The sequence below is a fragment of the Myotis nattereri genome, assembly GCF_964212035.1.
Source record: "Myotis nattereri genome assembly, chromosome: 2".
Classification (NCBI taxonomy): domain Eukaryota; kingdom Metazoa; phylum Chordata; class Mammalia; order Chiroptera; family Vespertilionidae; genus Myotis; species Myotis nattereri.
Genome location: NC_138076.1, coordinates 118,685,130 through 118,704,359, shown reverse-complemented (window position 1 = coordinate 118,704,359; position 19,230 = coordinate 118,685,130). Strand labels below are relative to the sequence as shown.

At 42.0% G+C, this 19,230-nt stretch overlaps 1 protein-coding gene across 4 annotated transcripts in view; it reads left to right on the top strand.

The window, feature by feature from the left end:
* Window positions 1-19,230, top strand: part of NUP58 (nucleoporin 58) — a gene marked incomplete at its 3' end in the record, with an annotated part of 68,644 nt that overhangs the window by 23,434 nt on the left and 25,980 nt on the right. For all 4 annotated transcript variants that reach the window (XM_081083125.1, XM_081083122.1, XM_081083124.1 and 1 more), the window contains 6 exons: window positions 2,334-2,399; window positions 2,720-2,894; window positions 10,771-10,850; window positions 13,959-14,077; window positions 14,503-14,585; window positions 16,417-16,618. In XM_081083125.1, coding sequence (XP_080939251.1) covers window positions 2,334-2,399; window positions 2,720-2,894; window positions 10,771-10,850; window positions 13,959-14,077; window positions 14,503-14,585; window positions 16,417-16,618 — 725 coding nt within the window. The remainder of the gene's footprint in view (window positions 1-2,333; window positions 2,400-2,719; window positions 2,895-10,770; window positions 10,851-13,958; window positions 14,078-14,502; window positions 14,586-16,416; window positions 16,619-19,230) is intronic.

The following is a 19,230-nucleotide window of genomic DNA, read 5'->3' as shown; positions in this document are numbered from 1 at the left end:
TATTGTAATTAAAAAGTTTTATTTATTAAATTGTATGCAAATGGTGTGGTTGGAAGTACATGGAACCATGTAGGCATTTAGAAGAAAAATTATTTAACCAGTCTTTGTCAAAAATAAAATACACATATGCTCTAAAAGATTATGAAAGGTCAAATTTTTAATCTTTAAGAAAACTTATAACCAGTTCTTTCTAGGGAGTGGTTGGCTTTCCCCAAATAATGCAAATGTATATAAATTATAAATATAAATATAAATATAAATGTAAATATATATATATACACACACACACACACACACACACACACACACACACATATATATGTATTTTTTTAACTTATTAAATCTTGAGCAATTCATGGAACTTTACTTTGGGAACACTTTTTATATATATAAATGAAAATATATGTGTGTGTCTGTGTACCTTTTATTTTATATATAAACTAGTGGCCCGGTGCATGAAATTCGTGCATGGGGTGGGGGGTTTGTGCCTCAGCCCGGGCTGCACCCTCTTCAATCTGGGACCCCTTGGGGGATGTCCAATCTGGGACCCCTTGGGGGATGTGCGACTGCCTGTGGGATCGGGCCTAAACTGGCAGTCGGACATCCCTCTTGCAATCTGGGACTGCTGGCTCCTAACTGCTCACCTGTCTGATTGCCCCTAACCACTCTGCCTGCCAGCCTGCTCGCCCTTAAATGTCCCCCACCCTCCCGCCAGCCTCAAACTGACCCCCACTGGCGGCGTGCTCGCCCCCAACGGGCCCACACACACACACCAGCCTGATCACCTACAACTGCCCTTCCCTCTTGGCCCCTAACCACCTCTACCTTGGCCCCGCCACCATGGCTTTGTCCAGAAGAATGTCCGGAAGGTCTCCCAGTCTAATTAGCGTATTATCCTTATTTTAGTATAGAGACCTGGTGCACTGGTGGGGGCCGGCTGGTTTGCCCTGAAGGGTGTCTTGGATTAGGGTGGGGCGGCCTGGGCAAGGGGCCTGTGGTGGTTTGCAGGCTGGCCACACCCCCACTGGAGTGGGGGTCCCCACTGGGGACGGTGCAGGCCTGGGCAAACAGCTGGGGCAGTTTGCAGGCCAGCCACACCCCATGGGGTGAGGTTCCCTGCTGGGGGAGCATGGCCAGCCTGGGTGAGGGGCTGAGGGCTGTTTTCAGGCTGGCCACTCCTCCCAGCAGGGATCCTCACCCCATGGGGGCGTGGCCAGCCTGGGTAAGGAGCTGAGGGCCATTTGCAGGCCCCTCCCTCGGGAGCTTGCTAGAAGGTCATTCGGCTGTCCCCTCTAATTAGCATATTACGTTTTTATTATTATAGAAGATTACTGTGCCAGTACCATTTATTTCCCGAGGTTGAAGAGGAATAATAATAGCCTCCATATACATCATATATATGTTTGAAGATTATTATTTTTATTAGAGGCCCAATGCACGAAATTCGTGCAAGAGTAGGCCTTCCTTCCCCAGGCTGCTGGCACCTGCTTCCCTCTGGCACCCGGGACCCGGGCTTCCCTCTGGCTGCAAGCAGGCACCCACGACCCGGGCTTCCCTCGCAGCCCTGGCTTCGTCCGGAAGGTCGTTTGGCTATCCAGTCTAATTAGCATATTACGCTTTTATTATTAGAGATATTTTCACACTTAATTTGTATTATGTTAAAGAAAGCATTTGTAAATAGGTGATCAAGTTCATTCTTCACAATTATCTTTTGTATATTTTAGTCCTGTGATATAAACGAGGAAGCTGAGAGACTGAAATTTGCTTAGGCTTATTCATGAAGTAGTAATGGGTCTGCAACTGAAGTCTAACTCATGATTCCATTACAGCCTGCCAAAGTCACTTATTCTTGCCTTCATTAAATATTTCTAAGTCCCTTAAGCTATTCCTAGGTCTACTTTGTGAAGAATAAACTGAAGTTTAAAAATAATAAAGTAAAATATTGTGAGCATCTCATTATGAAAAGTTTTGCGAATTTCTTTAATGAATGCTCTCATATTTTTGAACCGAATAAAATATCAATCATATAATTTTTGAGCCAGGGGGAACTTAGTCTGTAGTGTTTTCTCACTTTTTCCCCCTAAATATTTAGTCAAATGTCAGTCATTGACTAAACATTTACATAGATGCTAGTCTTTTTAGTAAAGGACTCTCCACATGATTTGTTAGTTATTTTATAAGTCAGGAAATTTGTTCTTTATAAAGAACTTTGAAATCATCCAAGAAAGCTATAAATGGGGAATATTTGTTATATTTTCTTCTATCAACACATTCTAGTAAAGCTGAGTTACCACCTTTTTATGATTTTAATACATCTGTGGCATTTTTCTTAGGGACAGTAAAGCCCTGAAGGATGAAAATCTACCTCCTGTCATCTGCCAGGATGTTGAAAATCTCCAGTAAGTGTGTTGAGTTGTAACTACATAAAATATCTTTGAATGGGAGAATATCTTTTATGGGGAACATCTCTTCCTCCTAAACATTGTAACTTTATTTAAAATTTTAAATGTGTTTAGAAATTAGAGGAAAAGCAGAACAATAGGTATTAAAATTGTGTAGCTGTAATTTTATGAAAAAAGCATGAGAGCTGTAGATGAATTTTTAGTTTTTGCTTCTTAAGACACTTAGACTCTGACCAACCTATTGTAAATGTACTTTTTTTCTTGTGGGGGAAACCAAAGGTGTATTTTTTAAAAACTCAGTTTTCTGTTTCTTTAAGGAAATTTGTGAAGGAACAAAAACAGGTCCAAGAAGAAATTAGTAGAATGTCTTCAAAAGCAATGCTTAAAGTACAAGAAGATATTAAAGCTCTAAAGCAGCTTCTGTCATTGGCTGCCAGTGGATTACAGAGAAACACTCTCAATATTGACAAATTGAAAATAGAAACTGCTCAGGTAAACTAATTTAAAGTTATTTTATCATAATGGTTTTTTTATTTTGGGTTCTTTTTTTTTAATGGAAATAGGTCTCTTTTTTTTAAATTATGAAGTTTAATTAAACATCTATAATAATAAAAGCATGATATGCTTATTAGACCAGACATCCTTCTGGATGAAGCCGGGGCTGCAAGGGAAGCCGGTGCCGGCAGCTCAGGGAAGGAAGGCCTACTTTTGCACGAATTTTGTGCATTGGGCCTCTAGTGCTTTAAGAAAACCATATAGCTCAGTGATGGCGAACCTATGACACACGTGTCAGAGGTGACACACAAACTCATTTTTTTGGTTGATTTTTCTTTGTTAAATGGCATTTAAATATATAAATGAAATATCAAAAATGTAAATCTTTGTTTTACTATGGTTGCAGATATCAAAAAATTTCTATATGTGACATGGCACAGAGTTAAGTTAGGGTTTTTCAAAATGCTGACACACCGAGCTCAAAAGGTTTGCCATCACTGGTATAGCTCATACACTTTTAAATTGCTATAATAATAGTTACTAGTTTTTATCTAGTGCATACTGTGGAGGAGGCAGTGTTCTGAACAATTTTTAATATATTAACCCTAAACTGGGGTCATCGCTACAGCCCTATGTCATATCTATGGTTATTAACTTCATTATATAAATAAGAAAACAGGCAAAGAGCTTTGTTATTAAGTGGGAGAGCTTGGATTCAGAGTCTAATACTCTAATTCTAAAGCTTATTCTACTAATTATTTTATTTCATAGAAGTGCCTGTGGGCATAATTGTTATACAAGAGGAAAATAGCTTGACAGAAAAACGTCTTTTTAATCTATCAGTTATTAAATAAAATTGTATGCATTATAGGTATTAAATTCTACTGTTGACTTGCTAGTCTAAGGTCTTAGTTAATACATGGTATTGAGGTTAATCTATCCTATCTAATAAAAGAGAAACATGGTAATTGGCTTATGACCGCTACCTTTCCCATTGGCTAATCAGGGTGATATGCAAATTAACTGCCAGCCAAGATGGCGGCCGGCAGCCAGGCAGCTTAAACTAAACATGAGGCTTGCTTGCTTCAGTGATGGAGGGCTCCAACGTTCCCCGCCTGCAGTTTGAACATTGTAACAAATATAGAAGCGAAACAAAACCCTAGAAACCTGCTTTCAGTGAGCCGGGATCTCAGAGCTGGAGTTGATACAGAGTTTCGATTATAGAACTGAAACAAACCAGATACCTACTTTCAGCAGCTGAGGCCTCAGAGCTGCAGCCAAGCCTCAGAGCTAAAGCTGGCCCAGAATAAAAAGAAAAAAAGGAGCGGTTGGGAGCTTCAGTCCCAGCCTGAAAACAGCCCTCAGCCCCTCACCCAGACTGGCCAGGCACCCCAGTGGGGACCCCCACCCTGAAGGGTGTGTGACCAGCTGCAAACAGCCATCATCCCCTCACCCAGGCTGGCCAGGCACCCCAGTGGGGACCCCCACCCTGAAGGGTGTGTGACCAGCTGCAAACAGCCATCATCCCCTCATCCAGGGTGGTCAGGCACCCCAGTGGGGACCCCCACCCTGATCCAGGACACCCTTCAGGGCAAACCAGCCAGCCCCAACCCATGCACCAGGCCTCTACCCTATATAGCAAAAGGGTAATATGGCCGAAACCGGTTTGGCTCAATGGATAGAGCATCGGACTGCGGACTGAAAGGTCCCAGGTTTGATTCCGGTCAAGGGCATGTACCTGGGTTGCGGGCACATCCCCAGTAGGAGATGTGCAGGAGGCAGCTGATCGATGTTTCTCTCTCATCGATGTTTCTAACTCTCTATCTCTCTCCCTTTCTCTGTGTAAAAAAATCAATAAAATATATTTTTTTAAAAAAAAGGGTAATATGCCTCCCGGCACCGGGATCAGCATGACAGGGGGCAGCGCCCAAACCCCCTGATCGCCCTGCGGCTCTGTGTGTGACAGGGTGCAGCGCCCAAACCCCCCCCACCCCACGGGCCCTACTCTGTGTGTGACGGGGTAGAGCCATAACCTCCCCATCGGCCCTGCCCTGAGTGTGAGAGTGGCGGCGCCCCAACCCCCTGATCGGCACTGCTCTGTGGGTGATAGAGGGCGGCGCCCCAACCCCCACACCCCACGGACCCTGCTCTGTGTGTGATGGGGTAGAGCCATAACCTCCCCATCGGCCCTGCCCTGAGTGTGACAGTGGCGGCGCCCCAACCCCCTGATCGGCCCTGCTCTGTGGGTGATAGAGGGTGGTGCCCCAACCCCCTGATCTGCCCTGCTCTGTGCATGACAGGGGGCGGCATCCAAACCCCCTGATCGCCCTGCGGCTCTGTGTGTGACAGGGCGGGGCCACAACCTCCCTATCCGCCCTTCTCTGTTCATTACAGGGGAAGGCTTCCCACCCCCCTGATTGTCCCTGCTCTGTGCCTGATAGGGGGGAGCTCCCCAAACCCCTGATCGGCCCTGCTCTGTGTGACAGGGTGTGGCGCCACAACCCCCCCATGGGCCCTGCTCTGTGTGACCGGGTGGAGCTGCAACCTCCCCATCGGCCCTGCCCTGAGTGTTACAGGGGGGAGTGCCCCAACCCCATGATCAGCCCTGCTCTGTGGGTGACAGGGGGCGGTGCCCCAACTCCCCTATCGACCCTATTCTGCATGACAGGGGGAGCTCCCCAACCCCCTGATCGGCCCTGCTCTGTGCGTGACGGGGGAGCTCCCCAACCACCTGATCGGCCCTGCTCTGTGTGTGACAGGGTACAGAGCCCCAACCCCCCTGATGGGCCGTGCTCTGTGCATGACGGGGTGGCACCCCAACCCCCTGATCCGCCCTGCTCTGTGCGTGACAGAGGGTGGCGCCACATCCTCCCCATCGACCCTGCCTTGAGTGTGACAGGGGGCGGCGCCCCAACCCCCAATTGGCCCTACCCTGAGTGTGACTGGGGGTGGCATTGCAACCACCCGATCTGCCCTGCTCTGTTCATGACAGGCCACGGCGCCTCAACTCCCCTATTGGCCCTGCTCTGAGCCCGACCAGGAGCTGCGGGTCAGCCACCTAGGGATTGGGCCTGCCCTCTGCCACCCGGGAGCGGGCCTAAGCCAGCAGGTCGTTAACCTCCCGAGGGGTCTCAGACTGTGAGAGGGCACAAGTGGGGCTGAGGGACACCCCCCACCCCCGCCAGTGCACAAATTTTTGTGCACCAGGCCTCTAGTATGTGTGTGTGTGTGTGTGCACACACACACACACACATACTAGAGGCCTGGTGCACAAAAATTTGTGCACATTAAAAGGTTATTAATTGAGGAAATATTTTAATATTGCTATTTTGTTTCCTTCTCTTCATCCCAGTCTCCCAGTTTCTGTCTCTCTTTGTTTTTCTCAGCAGTCCTCCAGGCCTCCCTGCCTCCCTCCTACTTCCTCTTTCCTGGTTAGGAGGGGGCGGGGCCAGTGGGGGCAGCTGCACCCTCACCTGCCTTGGGTCCTCATTTTGAGAGAGGCTCTAAGAGTGAGCTGGGAGGGAGGGAAAGAAAGGGAGAAAAGACTGAGCTTGAGCTGGTGGGCGCTGTGTGTGTGTGTGTGTGGGGGGGGGTTGTGAGTGCGTGAGTGTGAGTGCCGGCCCTGCCTCCCCCAGCCCCATCCCTGCTGCAACAAGTCCCCACTCACCAGAGCCTGCTGCGCGCGCAGCCTGGGAATTCAGTCAAGCCTTTGGTCATTGTGGATGTTTCCGACCCTGGCTCTTTATATATATACTAGGGGCCCGGTGCACGAAATTCGTGCACTGGGTGGGGGGGGGGGGGAGAGTGTCCCTCAGCCCAGCCTGCCCCCTCTCACATACTGGGAGCCCTCAGGCGTTGACCCCCATCACCCTCCGATCGCCTGATCGGCCCCTTGCCCAGGCCTGACACCTCCGCCAGAGGTGTCAGGCTTGGACAGGGGACCCCCATCTCCCCCCAATCACTGGCTCTGGCCCCCGCCCAGGCCTGAGGCCTCTGGCCCAGGAATCATGCCTGGGCAGGGGACCCCCATCTCCCTCTGATCGCTTGCTCCACCCCCCGCCCAAGCCTGACGCCTCTGACCCAGGCTTCAGGCCTGGGCAAGGGGACCATCATATCCCCCCAATCCCCGGCTCCGCCCCCCACCCAGGCCTGATGCCTCGGCCAGAGGAGTTGACCCTCATCACCCTCCGGTCACCAGTCACCGGATCGGCCCCTTGACCAGGCCTGAGGCCTCCGGCAGAGGTGTCAGGCCTGGGCAGGGGACCCCCAGCTCCCCGTGGTTGCAGGCTCTGCCCCTGCCCAGGCCTAACGCCTCTGGCCTAGGCGTCCGGCCCGGGCAGCGGGGACCTGCAGTGGCAGCGGGGGGCGCTGCGATCGTGGGCTTCGCTTTAGGCCCAGGCAAGGGACCCCTAGCTCCTGGGACTGCCAGCTTCGACCGTGCCCAGCTCCCATCGCTGGCTCCACCCCTACTTCCTGCTATCACTGGCCAGGGCGGCAAAGGCGCCTGATTCTCTGATCATGGCTGGGGGGCAGGGCAAAGGCGGCCCCAGGGCCGCCTTTGCCCTGCCCCCCAGCTCTTAGCTCCCCCCTGGGTTTCCGATCACTGTCAGTGGCAGGGGGCTTCTTCCTGCTTTCCCTTTTGCCTCCCTGCATTGTGCCTACATATGCAAATTAGCCGCCATCTTGTTGGCAGTTAACTGCCAATCTTAGTTGGCAGTTAATTTGCATATAGCCCTGATTATCCAATGAAAAAGGTATCGCCGTACGCCAATTACCATTTTTCTCTTTTATTAGTGTAGATAGATAGGTTCAAATATAATTGATATAACATTTGTTTCAGATATATAGTATAGTGGTTTAATGTTCTTACATATTGCAAAATCATCACCACTATAAGTCTAGTCAACATGTATCATCACAAATAGTTAAAAAACCTTTTTTTTCCCCTTGGTGATGAGAACTTTCAAGATCTACTCTCTTAGCAACTTTCAGATAGATGGTATACTATTATTACCTGTAGTCACTGTGCTGTATAGTACATTTCCAGGACTTATCACTGGAAGTTCGTACCAGCTTACGTGTATTCAAGTCAACTATTGGGAAATACTTTGTGATGTTTTTAATAAAAATGTGTTTCTAAAATAGCTATTCTCACCTATGATATTAAAGGAGATTCAAAAGCTTTATGTTTACTTTCAAATTTCCTGCTCACAAATTCCTTGGCTAAATATGAAAAGTATTCCCCACGTTTCCTTCCCACTTACTCTTTTTTTATGTATCTTCAGATATTTATTTTCTAAAGGAAAAACGTTAGTTATGCTTTTAGATTGGACAATGTTTAGACTCTGATTAAACATTACATGAAATTGTGGATTTCATATGGGAAATATGAAATTATATGGAAAGGGTCATTAATAAAGTAATAGAGGAGGCAAACTTAAATGAATGCTATAATGGGGTTCTTCTGTTTACACTGGATGATTCCTTTTACAAATATTTGTGGAATACCTGTTACATACCATGCTTGTTAATATAATGTCTTTTAGAGATAAAAAGACAACTCTAGAGGTTCTAAAAGTCTAATGGGATGAATGAAATAATAAAAGATTGGGTAGAGTATAAAGGTAGCAAAATGAAGATATGAGTCAAATAAAATTTTCTTAAGTAAAAAATCATCTGAATTGAGTTTAGAAAATTTTATAGGAGCTATCAAAAAAATGTGATCTAAGATTATTCTTATTTCTCATATACAGGAATTAGTGATCTACCTGCAGTGTAGTGAATTACCAATTGAAAAAAAAATGACTCCATTAGTGAAGTAGTTATTGATCTTATTTAAACCAAAATCTTTTCTTCAGAGGAAGCTTTTCTGGGAAATATAAGCAATCCTGAGGTGAGGAGCAGTGTTGTGATTATGTAGACCAGAACCTTACAGAAGCAAAATCTTATATACATCATTTTGGGAGGGTATATAACTCAAGAGTTTAAGTAAGTAAGATGGTTAAAATTTTGGGGGGATAGGGCAAGTGCCAAGTGGTTTGTTGAAGGCATTGCTGAGGCCGCCATGCATTCAGTGAACATTTTTAAGTATCTGTTAGACACAGCATTTCAACAGGCATTTGGGGTCAAAACACAGTATTTTAGGGAGAGTGAGTTAAATCTGTCAGGTAGTATGTTTCAGTACAAGGTCTGATGAGGCACAAAGGGCTTAAGTGGGTACTTACATCATCTGTTCAGAGTAGGATACCTTTGTGTTGGTTCTTGAAACAAACTTAGGTGTTCCTCAGGCTGGCAGGAAGGAAGGCTAACAAGCATTGGTATGGGGGCATAAAATAGGCATATTTGAGGATCTGCAAGCAGTTTACTAGTAGGAGCACTGAGTATGAGTCTGGGCCTGGCAAGAGTCAGTGCTTAGAGAAGTAGGCAGGGGTCAGAGTTTGAATAGTCTAGACCAGGGGTCCTCAAACTTTTTAAACGGGCCCAGTTCACTGTCCCTCAGACCATTGGAGGGCCGGACTATAGTTTAAAAAAAACTATGAACAAATTCCTGTGCACACTGCACATATCTTATTTTGAAGTAAAAAAACAAAACTTCAAAAAAAAAAGGCTCTCCTAACTCCAAAAAAAAAAGGCCCTACTAACTGCAAAATAAAAAAAAAAATAGACTTCCTAACTTCAAAAAAAATAAATCCTAACCTGTTCTTACCTCGGTCCTCAGGCAGCAGCAGGCTCTGCACAGGCAAGCTCGTGACTCGTCCGATCACACCCGGGACTGAGAGGAGGAGTCGAGAGACAGAGAGAAGGAGGGGAGTCAGAGAGTGTGGTGTACATTCCACACGTGCGCACTGTGGGCCCGGGACCAGTCGGCTGCTAAGCAACCTGCAGGGGCGGCAAAAACACCCCGGGGGGCCGGATAAATGTTTTTGGTGGGCCGCATGTGGCCCGTGGGCCATAGTTTGAGGACCCCTGGTCTAGAACTCTTCAGGGCATTTGTACCAAGTCAGATAGTATGGAGGAATGAAAATGAGGTGGGAAGAACAGAGACTTAACAGTTTGGCAATAAAATGAGGGCAAGAGGTTGCTACAGGGAATATAAAGATTAAGGTAATATCTTTTTAAAAAAAAAAGTAAGGGAAACAAGTAGAAGTTGAAAAGTCAGTGAAATGATAAGAATGTGAGAGATGTAAGGGGTTAAAACAGAATATTAGCCTTGAATAGCAACTAGAAAATAGAAATGGCATTGAGGACCAGTCAAAGGCAATTTAAGAATGGTTGAGTGTGTATGTAAGCTTTAAAAAAATTGGGCTGCCTAGGTTCAGTTCTCAGGTCTTTCAGCTACATGGCCTTGGGCAAATTACTTAATGTCTCTAACTCCATTTTTACATCTGTAAATAGGGTAATATCTAAATTGTAGGGTTATTGAAGATTAACCATGATAAGTAAAGCTTTCAACATAGTACCTGATACATAGTAAGTACCCAGAATATTAACTGCTGCCATCATCAGCCTCAACATTATTACTGCTACCTTGTTTTTTTTACAGTAGTGTTTTCTACATTTATATTAAAGATTTTTAAATAGTAGCATAGTCTGTTGCTGTGGATAAATTAACTTCATGACTCCTACAGAAATTCATTGTTTTTAAAGTAGATCAGCAGCTCATTATAAACATCATAAAGTTTGTTAAAAGTATAGTTTGTATTCTTTCGAAAGAGGTTTTAACAACTTGTAAATGGGTTTCATCCATACTATGTTCTCACAGCATGAACTTCCAGGAATTACATTGTTTGAAGTTTCAAACCAGAGATAACTGGTATTTTTAGCCTAACTTTTAACTGGCCCTTTGTTTTCTTTTAAACCTCTGGTATATTAGGAGTTAAAGAATGCTGAAATAGCTTTAAGAACCCAGAAAACACCACCTGGACTCCAACATGAAAATGCAGCTCCTGCTGAGTAAGTTATTGGAATTTTTAAAACAAATGTTTCTTTAAACTTTAAAAATGCAGACCAATATAAACAATATACAGGCTAAGAATTTTTAGTTTACTTTGTAGCAAGCCTGAGTTAATAGGCGCTTTACATGGGTTTTTCCATTTAATTCTCATGTTAACCCTATGAGGATAGTTTATTATCCTCATTTTATTGAAGGGTAAGTGAAAGTTATTTGCATAGTTTTTACTTACATAGGTAATAAATCTTTAGAAAGAAAAACTAGAAAATGTAGATAAGTAAAGTTAAAATTGAAAAAAATCCACCTGGCCCAGCTGGGGTGGCTCAGTGGTTGAATGTCGACCTATGAACCAGGAGGTCACAGGTTTGATTCCCAGTCAGGGCCCATGCCCAGGTTGCAAGCCTGATCCCCAGTAGGGGATGTGCAGGAGGCAGCCACTTAATGATTCTCATCATTGATGTTTCTATCTCCCCCTTTCCCCCTCTCCCCCTCTCCCTTTCGTCCCTTCTCCTTTTCTCCCCTTCCCTCTTCCCCTCCCCCTCCCCCTCCCCCTCTCCCTTCCCCTCCCACTCCCCCTCCCCCTCTCCCTCTCCCTTCCTCTCTGAAATCAATAAAAAATATATATCTTTAAAAAAAATCCACCTGTAATTTCTTCACTCAACTTTTGTATATTCATGTATTAACCATACATGTGATAAATATAATGTTTCCTTTTTATATCCTTTCGTGTTGCTAGAGATAATACTAGCTAATAGTTTTCAGATGCTTGCCATATGCCAAGCAGTGTGCGTAGCACTTTACATGCTTTATCTCATTTCCCACAAAACCTCTACAGCTGGTATTATTCCCGTCTTAGGCCTGAGGCACAAAGAGATGAAGTCCTGTGCTTGTAAGTGGTAGAGTTCTGTTTGGCTCCTGGTCTCTAACTTTTTATTTTTTACAATTTTTTATTATGATATGTTTTAAAACTTAAAAGTTTCAAGAATGAGACAAAAAAATTCCCATATATCTTCCTTCTAGATTCCCTACATGTTAACATTTTTATTACTTTTGTTCTTTTCTCTCTAAGTTTATATACATTTTCCCCCGAACCGCTTGAATTATTTGCAGACATGATGCTTTTATGCTGAAGTACTTTATTGTGTATTTCTTAAACAAAAGGATATTATGATCAAAATCAGGAAATTAAGAATGGCAATGATATTTCTGTTGTCTTACTTAGATTAGCATGGGATGTGCTTCCTCAATGCACTTCCTCTAGTATTTTATTCTTGTGTCTTTTTATTCTGCCATCAGAGCTAATTTTGAAATGGGTTGAATTGTATCATTTTGCACTGCAAAAAGCTTTCACAGTTCTCAATTTCATATAGAATAATGTTCAGACTGCTTTGCATGCTATTCATGGTCCCTTTCTATCTTTTCAGCATTCTCTGGTTAAATTTATCAGGACAGTAGTAATAATTTCATACTCTCTCTATTCTACACTATAGTGTTTTCAGATTATAGATACAGGAACTGTAAGTATCTATGTATATAAAAGCCTAAGCGACCATTACGACTGGAACGACTGGTCACTATGACGCACACTGACCACCAGGGGTCAGACGCTTAACACAGGAGCTGCCCCCTGGTGGTCAGTGCGTTCCCACAGCCAACCTCCCATGGCCGGCCAACCTCCTGTGGTTCCTCTCCCTGGCCGGCAGGCTTTATCGCCCAATCAGTGCAGGGCCCTGGGCTGGGACAGGGAACTGGGGGTGGGTGGCAGCAACATGGTCCCTTTCCCATGGGGGCTGAGGGCCTGCTCCCTCCTTGAGCTGGCAGCCAACCTCCCACTTCCTGTTCCTGCCCACAGCTGACAGGCCCAACTGGCCCACCCCCTGCCCACTGCAATGGCAGTGCAGCAGCGAGGGAAGGAGGAGGGGGGGAGGCGGGGAACCGTGCTGTGGCAGCATCAGCGTCCGTTCCTTCCACTCCGGCCCCAGGGACCGTTGCCGCCTCTCCTGGCCCTGCTGGGGCCTTCGGGCCCCGATTGGCCCAGCTCTGATCGCCAGCCAGGCCTAGGGACCCCACCTGTGCATGAATTTCGTGCACCGGGCCTCTAGTTTGTTTATAAACTCTGATTAACAATTAAACTTTTTAAAACTTATTTTAAACTAATTTTAGAATTAGCAAAATATGTGCAAAAATGGTGGTGATAAGAATTTTCTTTTTTCCCTTACTCTGTTAACATATTGCATAATCATAGTCTACACTAATAAAAGAGAAACATGCAAATTGGTGTCACTCTTGCTACGCCCACTAGGCAATCAGATGAGTATGCAAATTAACTCAACAAAGATGGCAGTTAATTTGCATACTCAGGCGAGCGGAGCAAAGTCTGAAGACAAACTAGAAGGAAGCCAAGTGCTACAGAAGGGAGTGAAGCTGCGGAGACGGGAGGGAAGCAAGCAGGGTAGAGGGGGCGGGAGGGAAACAAGCAGGGTGGCTGAGGCAGGAGCAAAGCCTGCCTTGGCAGGTTTCGCTCCCTTCTCTGCTTCGCTCCGGCCACAGGAAGCCCTATTCTTGAAGGAATCTTCCTGCAATGGGCCTCTAGTGTAATTTTAAGAACATGAAATTAACATTGGCACAAATAATTTAACCAAACTACAGAATTTACTTGAATTTTACTGATTTTTTTCACTAATGTGCTTTTTTGTTCCAGGAACCAATTTTCCACTAATGTACTTTTTCTACTCTAGGATTCTGTTCATACTGCATTTAGTTGTTACTGCTGCTTAATCTCTTCCAATCTGTAACAGTTACTCAGTCTTTCCTTGTCTTTGATGACCTTGATACTTTTGGAGACTATTCAGTTGCTTTTTAGATTATCTCTTAATTGAGATTTTTTTTTTTTTAAATGATTGGAGTAAAAGGATATACATCTATTTTTGATAGCTTATGAGTTTGGATTTCTGTTTCAATAATATTTGTACCACTTAAAGATACAGTATGTCTCAGACTAACTCAAAGGGCCCTACATCAATGGGCATATGTATTTATTTATTTGGTATTTTGAATATAAAGAAAATAATGTTTTTAAAACTTTGATCTGATTTTATGTTTTTATACAGCTACTTCAGAATCTTGGTTCAGCAGTTTGAGGTACAGCTTCAGCAATACAGACAGCAGATTGAAGAACTAGAAAACCATCTTGCCACTCAAGCAAATAATTCACACATAGCTCCTCAAGGTAACATGCTTTCCGTGGTAATTTTTTTTTATAGCACTCTTTTTTGTTTTGTTGTTTGTAGGAGAGAGGTTAAGCTGTTGTTAAACAGTAGGTACTCTAGCTACTGGTAATTGTCTTAAGCTGCCATACGAAAATTTTCTTAAAAGTCTTTGATTAGATCTTTATTACCTATAAATACAAAATGCATTATTATGAATTATCAATGCTAACAAGGGCAAAAGTCTTAGGAGCTCCTCCCCTTCCCTCAGGTTCCTGATATAGACATCCTTCTCCTAGTCTTCTCACTCTGCTATTTTCTTTTATCCATGGAAATACTGATGTAGTTTTTTCCTTTTATACATTAACCATACCAGAAATTGGACTCAATAATAGAAAACTAATATTGGTTGTATATATTTATGTGATAATATAATTTTCTCTTATAGATTTGTCAATGGCTATGCAGAAAATTTATCAGACATTTGTAGCTTTAGCTGCACAACTTCAGTCTATTCATGAAAATGTAAAGGTAAGTTTTTTTTGCCATTTTATTTTTTCTGGATATCTAGACCAAGTGGATTATTTATTTATTTGTGGGACAAAAGAATGTTTTGTTTTTAATATGTTTTTATTGATTTCAGAGAGAGGGAGGGAGAGAGATAGAAACATCAGTGGCGAGATAGAATCATTGATCTGCTGCCTCCTGTACACCTCACACCCCAGTCATAGAACAATTTAACCTCCTGGTTCATGGATCAGTGCTCAGTCACTGAGACACACTGGCCGGGCTGAAAACTCTCCTTTTATGACTGTAACATAATAAGACAGATTCACACAAAGCAGCCCCAGATCATGTTGAATAAACTTTACATGAAATTTTGACCTACTCTTTTTTTTTTAATACATATTCTCAAAAAACAAAGGATTTTCCATGATCAGATTTGCTGTTTGCCATTTATTTTCAGCTGCATTAGATTTCTGGACTTCTTCACTTAGAGAAATGTAACAAGAGGTGTTTTTGTTTTTTTTTAAATAATATTTTCATGAGACAATTTGTTGAAACAGCCTTAAATTACCTGATCCAGTGAGGCTCAGTGACATTTAACAAAATTAGACATTAATTATGAATTATATAAATCGTGGACTGATGTCAGGTTTTTTTTGTGTGTGTGTGTTTTTAAACCAGTTCTTTTCAAGTCTCTAAGGCAGGTCATTTTTTCTGAGTATTTGAAGTAGAACTAAAATTTATGGGCTATTGATACTAAACATTGTGTGGATATGTGCAGCTAATTACACAGAAGAAGGGATGATGGACTTGGGGGAGATCAGTTTTAAAAGATCTGCTTTTCCTCATATTACATTCCCTACTTCTGACTGTATTTTCCCCAATATTCAGTTCTGGCAGCCCCACCATTATAGAGGCAGGAAATTGGAACATCAACTAGTGACATTCACACAAAAGGAGATGAGAGCTCTTAAATACTATAAATAAAAGGATTTGTAAGTGTTCTGATATAATAAAAAAGCCTAAAATTTATTAATGTCTGCTTAGAACAGGTAGGAAATATAAAAATTCTACGTTTCTTCAAAAAGTGGTTTAAAACTGATCTAAATTAGGGTAAACCTTCAATGAAACTATTTAATAAGTCTGATGTGAAAAATAATCATTTCTATTCATGGTCTTGAATCAAGGCAGATGCTGCCTTGGGTAAACCAGCCAGTTTATGAACTTGGTAATTTTTCTTTCTTACTCTGAAATTACAAACTCATTCCCCTCCCTCAAGCCCTCCCCCCTCCCCGCCATTTGGTTACACAAGCTCAACATGAGTCACTTTCATTGCAAAATGTCAAATATTGATAAAGGTCCTCTTTTTACCATCCTAGTTCTCTGCTAAGGGACATTATTTTAACATGTGTCACCCAGGCCTTTTAGAAGATGTATTTAACATATATATATTTAGTGCTTTTTATTTTCAAGTTTTTTGAATCTAACATTTATCAAAAGGTTGGGCATTGGAGGAGAAAATTTCATGAAAAAATTGGAATATTTAGAATAAAATTTTTAATATCTTAAAGCTTAGCTAACTCATTTTGAAGAGGGCTTCATGAAGCCAGAATACTTTAGGCAGTTTATTGTAAAGATATGAAAAAAATGGGGAAGAAAATATTCAAAGGCGTGTTAGAACTCTCAAACTTTTCACTTCCCATGCCATGCATTGCATTACTAGTTTATTTAGGTGGAATTCATAATATTGACTCTGTCTTTGATCTGTCTTTGCTAACTTATTTCATATATTCATTCACATATTACCGAAGTCAACACAAAACTTGATTAACCTTTTCTTTATTCATTCCTGTAGGTGCTCAAGGAACAGTACCTTGGCTACAGAAAGATGTTCTTGGGGGATGCTGTAGATGTGTTTGAAGCCAGGCGAGCAGAAGTCAAGAAGTGGCAGAATGCCCCCCGAGTTACTACTGGACCCACCCCTTTCAGCACCATTCCAAATGCAGCAGCTGTAGCCATGGCTGCAACACTTACACAGCAGCAACAGCCTGCTACAGGTCTGAATGCATTCAAGTTATAGCTTCTTACTGTTAAAATGCAGAACATTTATGTGCATTTTTATAAGTCTTCCTTGTGTTAGTACTGAAGAAATTTCTATAATACAATATAGTCTAAAAATTGTGATGGACACACTTATAATCATACCTGATAAAAAAACGCAGGGTAGTCTTAGCAATAATTATATAGCAACGAGATACTGAATATTGTGAATTTACTTAATGTTATTTGCTGTATTGCTATAAATACCCTTTAGAACATGGTGTTTCACTACTGAATTACATTTAGAAGAAATAGATTCTAAAATCGTGATTGTATCATTTGTTGTTTTAAAGTCAGATAATCCAGCCATACATTGCAGTTTTCATGTATGATACTGATAGATGGTGCATTCTTATTTCTTCATTCATAGTGATTACAGAATACTGACATTCAGGATGAAGTGTGTTTTTATTGACTCAAGGTGTGTTGAAGGCCAATAGTTTTGTTTGTATGTATAATGATAAGAAAGAATACAGGCCCTCTAAATCACATTTGGAAGAAAGTATATGCTAGACTTGTTTGTACCTTTTCAAAATGAACAAAGAAAAAGCAAGAGCAGGAAAAAGATGTTTCGAGATGCTCTGTATTGCACATTAAGAAATGTGAATAGAAAGTTGAGCAGATATAAGTCATTGGTGAGATACTGGAATGTAGATTATTTTAGTCCTTGGTATAATTCCACTTGTCACGAGAGAATCGTATTTGTGGTCAGCTCTGCAGTGTTCAGTTTGGTCCTGTGTCTTTCGGAGATTGCTACTTGTCTTTTCTCCTGCAGTTCCTTTTTTGGTAGGCTTGAAGTTCAATATAGAAAAATATAGTCTTAATGGATATTGACTTTTTATTTTTATTCATTCATACATTTTTTAGTAATGCCTACTATTCTGTAGCATGTATTCTTCTGAGAGTTCCATGTAGTCCAGGAATAAATTATAGTACAAAATAAGTAAAAAAAAAAAAATGTAGATTGCATTCATGCTGCCTCTATAGGGAAGCATTCTCTGTTTCTCATTATTGGCAGTTTAAAAAATTGTTCTTCACATTTGGAGATGACAGAATTGACTTCCCATCAGTAAACAGCTGCTGATGGATTTAGTCCAAGTCCTCCGCATTCCATGGCTGGACCCATGTGAATAGTGGCTCACAGGAGCACTGTATAGTAGTTCTCTAGCTGGCTGGAAGGTAGGGTTGTATTCTCAAGTTATGGAGGAAAAAGTCATTTTGGGATTGAATCCCTATCCCATAATTATGATCCTAAGTTCTCATGATTCTTTAACCAATTAATCAGACCAACCATAGTCCCAATTTACTTTTTAGAACCAAATATCAGTCCTAAAATAGATCAGATAAGCATAGGTTTGGGTAAGTGTTCCTTGCGCATAAAGGATTTCCATTCTTAAGTTAGAGAGGCTTGTAGGTTTTCACTCATACATTTTGGGCTTATAGATATATGAAGATATATGTTCATTTCTCTAAATATGAGTGCCTATTATGTGCTAGGTCCTGGCAGTATTATAGGTATGGTCTTTGCTTTCTGTGGTGATGGCGAATATAGCTTAATTTAGAGTAATCATGTTGAGGAGCCTTTTTCTCATTTGCTTTAATTTTGTCTGTGACTTTTGTCAGACTTTGGGGGAACTGACTGTTTTCTCTGTTCCCTGAAGTTTTGAAACCCACATAAGATTTTTTAATCAGGTGGTAGGGATTGTAATTTATTAACCTAAAAAGGCGTGCAGTGTTTTCATTTTGAGCTGTATGAATTTTTAGAACTGAGAAGCTGAACAATCATAACAGTTTTTCATTTTGTCTTCTCTTTTCCCCTTTGTTTTTTTTAAAGATCTACCAGGCTCCATAGTCCATTCTTTTCTGCTTTCTCCCCATTTAGATGTTAGTTATTTTAGTCATGCCACCACTGTAGCAAGATTTATGTAGTCTGTTAGATTTGTGTTTATTTTACACCCTGTTTAGAAACAACTCTATTAATTACATTATGCAAACGACTTATTCCTTATGTCCTATGACTTCGGTGAAATCTTTTTAAGTACCAGTAACAGATTTTAAAAATGATCTAGATGAAGCTAGGTAAAGCTTGTGTGCTATTTTTATATATCACTGTTGATCTGTACAAGATTTGAGTTGTTAGAGGCAGTTTGCTTTTTTTTGCATATGGAATCTTGACTCCATTAATGTAAAAAAGCAGATAGCTTCTTGGTGTGTGGTCTTTCTTGGATGTGGAGGTATGCACTTAAGTGACTTCTTGATCATTCTTTGATGTTTTTTAATGAAGATGTAATAGGACAGACTTGTGTGATTTATGCTTATTGCTTCTGAAGGCTGAAGAGAATTGTTGAAAACCAGCAGGCTATTTATGTATGAAATAAGCATGAATACATGGGTAAATTACATGTTGGTAGAGCTTGAGTACACTTTTCCACCCCCCAGTATTTCTGAAGCCTCTTTAAAAGCTTAAAATTTACATTAGGCTTTTTTCAGTATAATTTTAATGTAGGGTAGATTGTTTTAAGCTAATGTGCTGGGGTTAAGTTTTGCTGTTGTGTTTTGACACTTTTAA